Here is a 6,170-nt window from a genome sequence, read left to right as displayed (position 1 = left end):
CGCTACCAGGTCCAGGCTGAACAGAGGCCAAAATGGTTTATGGGGATAATATAGGAGCTGGCTTTAGTCTGAGGCTACTGCTCACCAGGACTATGGCAAATATTTCCATGAGAATGGCCCTGGCTTCAAATAACACTCAAGCATGACTCTAATATTACTTCACCTGCTTTTTATTTTTATCTTATTCATTTTTTTAAGTGCTGTGGAGTCTGTTCCAACTCGTGGTGGTGGTGGTAGTGTGCCATGGAGTTGTTTCTGGCTAATAGTGACCCTGTATAAGGGTTTCCAAGGCTGTAAATCTTTACAGGAGCAGAAAGCCTCACCTTTCTCCTGCAGAAAGGCTGGTTGTTTCGAACTGCTGAACTTGACGTTAGCAGTCTGACTCATAACCACTACACTACTAGAGCTCCTTAGCGACCCCATATAGGGTTTCCAAGGAGCAACTCATGGGTTTGAACTGCTAACTTCAGCTAGCAGTCAAGTGTTTATCCTATGCCATACCAGGACTCCTTATTCATTTAAGGGGATCTTTTTTTTCTTTTTGGAGTCCTGGTGTGGCACCACAGGATAAACACTTGACTTCAAGGTCGGTTTGAACCACAAGGTCAGTGGTTCAAACTCGCCTGTCACTCCTTGGAAACCCTAAACAGGGTCACTATGACTTGGAACCGACGGACTCGATGGCACTTAACAATTCCTTTTTTGCCTCTCCTAATGTGCCAGACTGCAAAGCCATTTGAACTGCAACGTCGGTGGTTCAAGCTCACCAGTTGATCCTTGGAAACCCTATACAGGGTTGCTATAGGTCGGAATCGACTCGATGGCACTTAACAACAACAGGACTCCTAGTGTGGCACTGTAGGGTCAGCACTGGACTGAAAATCAAAAGGTTGGCAGTTCAAACCCACCAGCTGCTCCTTGGAAACCCTATACAGGGTCATTATGAGTCAGAATTGACTCAATGGCACTTAACAACAGCTCTTAGCTTCAATGTCAGCGATTTGAGCCTACCAGCCATTCTAAGGAAGAAAGATGAGGGTTTCTGCTCCCACAAAGATTGACAGCCTTGAAAACCCTATAAGGAGTTGCTGTAAGTCGGAACCGACTTGAAGGCACTTAACAGCAGCAGCTTTAAGAGGGTCAGTAAAAACGAAGTAGATTCCCCAGCAAGATGGGTTGACAGAGTGACTGCAGCAATGGGCTTAAACATAAATTTGGTGAGGATGGTACAGGACTGGGCAGTGTTTTCTTCTGTTGTGCATAAGGTCCTGAGTTGGAACCAACTTAAGGGCAACTAATAGATCTTAACATCTAAGTGCAGCATATTTTCAACAAATGTTGAATTTTCAGCAACTCAAACTTGTTCAATGCTTCCTGAGCAAGGAGAGGACTAGGTAAGACAGGACTGGGAAACAATGTCTATTTATGGTGCATTCACTCACTGCACTAATTCTTGAAAGCAGCATTGTGTGATCGATGAAGTCCTAGCCTTTGTGCTCTCCTATTGTAAAGCATGGTGTTATTTCAGTGTTGGGAGTATTTCACACAGGCTTCATACCCAATACGCCCAAAAGGAAGGAGAAAGCTTGAGCTAATATGGGCAATTCTGATATTGGGAAGTCACTGCCCAGATCACAGGGAGATACCAGGTAGTCTTCTTAAGTCCAGGGACTCACAGATGACCTCCCCCCACCCTCATCCCTGCCAGCACACACACATGCATACACAAAAGCAGCGGACATCCATATTCTTTTGCAGAGGCTCATATAAGGGATTTTTATTTTAAAAAGAATATTCAAACAGCCATTGATTATACAGAGCCACTTCTCAAAGAGCTCATTTTTTTCCCACTTCTTTTAAGAAATTGGAATACATGATGATGCAAATGATAATGCCAAACCATGATTGTTGGCTCATGATCTAGGGTACAAATACACAATCAATTGACACTTTACTGAATGCAAAGCAAGATGAAGCATCTTTGCCAAAGCAAGAGCCCAGGGAGGGGAAGACCATACAGCTTTCCTTGAAGGGGAAGATGTGAGCTCCTCTAGTCCCATCTTGTGGTGGGAAGTTTAGCCCATGTTCTGTCTGTTGCCATAACCCCTAGGATGGGTGTCCTTCCAGTCATCCCACTCCCGGGCTCTGTGCAGTGTTTTCTCATCATCGTCTTCCTCCTTTTGTTCCTGGTCTTCCTGTTGCTGAGCTGTGGAAAAAATGAGAATGTGGGAGTGAGAAATTAACATTGTTAGGCTAAGAAGCAATCAGGGGTTTCAGTCCCACTCTGAACACAACCACATAAAATGAGAACAAGGAACATAGGTGGTTTTCTACCCTGTGCCCAGGAGTAAAGTAATTATATATTACTTAACATATCACATGTTAAATAATAAAAAAGAAAGGATACTCTGAATGGTTTGCAGGAAAAGGCAAAGGCAGGTAAAAGTTGTCCTTCAAAATGAATTGTTTTGGAAAACAATTGTTGAAATGGTCAAATAAACAAAACAAATAGTACCTCAGATAAACAAAAACATGACAAATATTTATGAATTTGTGATATGCTAGGAGTTCTGGTAGCATAGTGGTCACGAATCAGGCTGCTAACTTCAAGGTCAGCAGATCAAAACTACCAGCTGTTCAGCGGAAGACAGATGAGGCTTTCTGCTCCTGTAAAGATTTACGGGCTCAGAAACCCTGTACATGGTCGCCACGAGTCGGAACCAACTCCACGGCACATAATCATCACCACCACCACCAGGGAGGTGGGACTCCAGGTGTTATAATCATATAGTTACATGTTTGTGTGTAAAACTGAAAATCCTGGGCAGTTGGATTTACTGGGAAAGAATACCTGCTATTTTGCACATGCCTGCAAAGATCTAAATGGCATTTACCATACAGGGTACATCCAAAAGAAATTAAGTGCCACATCTCTGTTTTGCATTAAGTTGCTCATTTGTAAGGCAAAATAGCACTTTTTCTGATTACTCTGAGCATGTCCAGGAGAAATATTTTCAGAGCTATAATAAGAAATTAATTATGGGTGCGCTTGACCCACGCTATGGTATTTTCAATAACCTCATATGCATGCAAAAGCTGGAGAGTGAATAAGGAAGACTGTAGAAGAATTGATGCTTTTGAATTGTGGTTTTGGAGGAGAATATTAAAAGTGCCATGGGCTGCCAAAAGAACCAATACACCTGTTTTGGAAGAAGTGCAGTCAGAGTGCTCCTTGGAGGCCTATATGGCCAAACTTCATCTCTCATACTTCAGACATATTGTCAGGAGGGACCAGTCACTGCAGAAGATATCATGTTTGGTAGGTTGGAGGGTCAGAGAAAAAGAGGAAGACCCCCAATGAGATGGATTGGCCAAGTGGCAGCATAGATGGACTCAAGCGTGGCAACAATAGTGAGGTTGGACCAGGATCGGGCAGTGTTTCATTCTGCTGTGCATAATAAGGTCGCTATGGGTTGGTACCAACTGGATGGCACCTAACAACAACAACAACAAACTCTTCTAAGAGCTTAAAAGTCTGTGTTCTTTAAAACAAAACAAAACAAAACAAAACAAAAAACCTTTTTATTATATAACAAAACAATAACTGGAACCCCACACACACATATAATATCAATACCCACTTACCAATTTTTTAGAAGCCTCATTCAAATCATAACTCTATTTTCTTCCTCCAAAAATAACCACTATACCAGAGTTTATTATAGCTTTATTACCGAGCATACGTCCCTAGGCAACCATAGTTACCCATTTTTACATTTATTTCTTATTAAATATTTAGTAAATGTACAGTCATGCAATCTTTATTTCAAACCAATTTTTTAAAATTTCTATCACCTCCAAAAAGATTCCTTGTGCCCAATTACAATCATTCCGAAAGCCTCCTCTTCCCAGACCTTGGCAATCAATAATCTATTTGTGTTTCCATGTTAGTGTTATTTTGTTTAGTTGTCACTGAGTTAATTCTTTCTATGTTACATAACTGCACCATAGGGTCTTCTTGGCTGTTATCTTACAAGAGCAGATCACCAGTCCCATTTTCCCCAATAACACTGTGCAGCTTTGAATCACCAACCTTTAGGTTAGCAGTCAAGTACAAACGGTACCACCGTCAGACCTCTGTTGCCATAGATTTGCTTCTTTTAAACATTAAAAATAAATGGAACCATACAATATGATTCCTGGTGGCGCTGTGGGCTAGGCATTGAGCTGCTAATTGCAAGGCTGGTAGTTCCCACCCACATGTGAAAAGATGAGGCTGTTTGCTCCTGTAAAGATTTGCAGTCACAGAAATCCCATTCAGGGTCACAGTGATTCAGAATCGACTGGATGGCCATAGGCATACAATATGTGATCTTTTGTATTTACATGTCTTTGAGGTTAGTCTTGTCCATTTAAAATATTTTCTTACAAGTTATCTGTTAAAGAAGCCGGGGCATTTGACCTGTAGTTAGTTTACCAAATTCCGCCTTTTGTGATTGCATAGTTATGATGCAGTCCAACATGCCATTTTCAGTATTTCTCACAGATTGGCAGCTGGGTAGAGACTTGATCTGACTTGTTTGATCCCTTAGGCCTGATTATGGGTGGTGTTGTGTTTCTTCATCAGAGTGCATAGGAGGTTACGTCAAAATGTATTGCTAAAAAATTATAGTAACTTTTATAAACAAAAATATCAAAATCTGAAACTTGTTTCTCAACATATCCTCCCCACCTACACTTCTGAAGGTGGTGTTTCCATCTCTCTAACCTAGCGTGGCACTGTTAGGTAAGGACTGAACTGCTAACTGCAAGGTCAGCAGTTCAGATTCACCAGTTGCTCCTTGGAAACCCTTCACAGGGTTGCTATGAGTCCGAACTGACTTGATGGCACTTAACAAACCCTTCCCCAAAGAATTCAGTGCTCTTCTATTTAAACCATGTCAAAACAGAAGTTTTCGCATCTTGTTGTTGTTAAGTGCTGTCGAGTTGATTCCAACCCATAGCGACCCTGTGTAGGGTTTCCAAGGAGCAGCTGGTGAGCTTGAACCACTCATCTGGCAGTTCAAATGACTTTGCAAGTCCATATAGGGACTTCAATTGTGTTCCTTTTCAATGTCCTTTGGAGGACTTCTTGGCAAGATGACGGACTAGGCAGACACAAGTACACAGACCCTCTACAACAAAAATGGTGGTGGTGTGCTGTGGAGTCGGTTCTGACTCACAGTGACCCTGTACAGGGTTTCCAAGGCTGTAAATCTTTATGGGAGCAGAAATCCTCATCTTTCTCCCGCAGAACAGCTGGTAGTTTCGAACTGCTGATCTTAAGGTTCACAGCCCGATTCGTAACCACTATGCTTAGGAGATAACAAATGAAACAGATGCAGATGTTAATCCTGGAACCCTGAACTTCAAAGAAAAGCACAGAGAAGTGACTTAACTAGGAGATGAAGCTCAACAGGGGTAGTGAGACAGGAGACATATAGGTGAACTGTTGACTGGCTTGACTCAGCACAGCCATCTTCAGTGTCCGAGTTTGGGGAACAGAAAGGAGTTTGAAGGGGCAAGATTAGGGCTGTAGGATAGACGGGATCAAGTTTCCCACTAAAATTCTTGTAGGACAGCCCATGCAACCCTCTAAGAATGAGCAGGTCTACTGTCATGAAAGAAAAAAAAAAGTCCTTGCCACAGTTCCTGGCCCTTTTCTCACCAATGCAATTTCTTACTTTCTTACAACTTCTTCCAAACAAGCCCCGGTGATTATCTTGTGTCCTCTGAGAAAAATCCATCAAGTATACCCAATAATCTTCTGAGCTGACCTGTCTTGAATTTAATTGGCCCAGCAGATACCCTTAAAAGTCACTGTTTTTTTTTTTTTTTAATTTAAGGTTTTTATTGTGGATTGAGTGAAAGTTTACAGGCACATCATCAGTTTCCCATTCAACAATTCATATAATTTGTTTCATTACATTGATTATAATCCCCTCCATGTACCATCAGTTAACAGTATTTTTCTCTATCCACTTTAGCTTTTTAAAAAATATACAAACAAAAAAATCCACTCAGGCATATATAATAATTTACATCTCCAAAGGGTACATTCTGCAAGTCTGCTCCTGGCCACCAGTTCTTAGTCCTTCTCTTCTTAGTTGATGAATCTAGAGTCCTCAGCC

General features: G+C 41.6%; 1 protein-coding gene across 1 annotated transcript in view; it reads right to left on the bottom strand.

The window, feature by feature from the left end:
• Positions 1-2,075: 2,075 nt before the first annotated feature.
• The window catches only part of IGBP1 (immunoglobulin (CD79A) binding protein 1), a 24,633-nt gene continuing 20,538 nt past the window's right edge, over positions 2,076-6,170 (bottom strand). The window contains exons 6-7 of the mRNA XM_006868516.1: positions 6,122-6,136; positions 2,076-2,206 (exon numbers count right to left, since the gene is read on the bottom strand). Coding sequence (XP_006868578.1) covers positions 2,076-2,206; positions 6,122-6,136 — 146 coding nt within the window. The remainder of the gene's footprint in view (positions 2,207-6,121; positions 6,137-6,170) is intronic.

The sequence above is a fragment of the Chrysochloris asiatica genome, unplaced genomic scaffold, assembly GCF_000296735.1.
Source record: "Chrysochloris asiatica unplaced genomic scaffold, ChrAsi1.0 scaffold00118, whole genome shotgun sequence".
Classification (NCBI taxonomy): domain Eukaryota; kingdom Metazoa; phylum Chordata; class Mammalia; order Afrosoricida; family Chrysochloridae; genus Chrysochloris; species Chrysochloris asiatica.
Note: the sequence above shows the minus strand (reverse complement) of the source record. Positions and strands in the feature narration are given on the sequence as shown.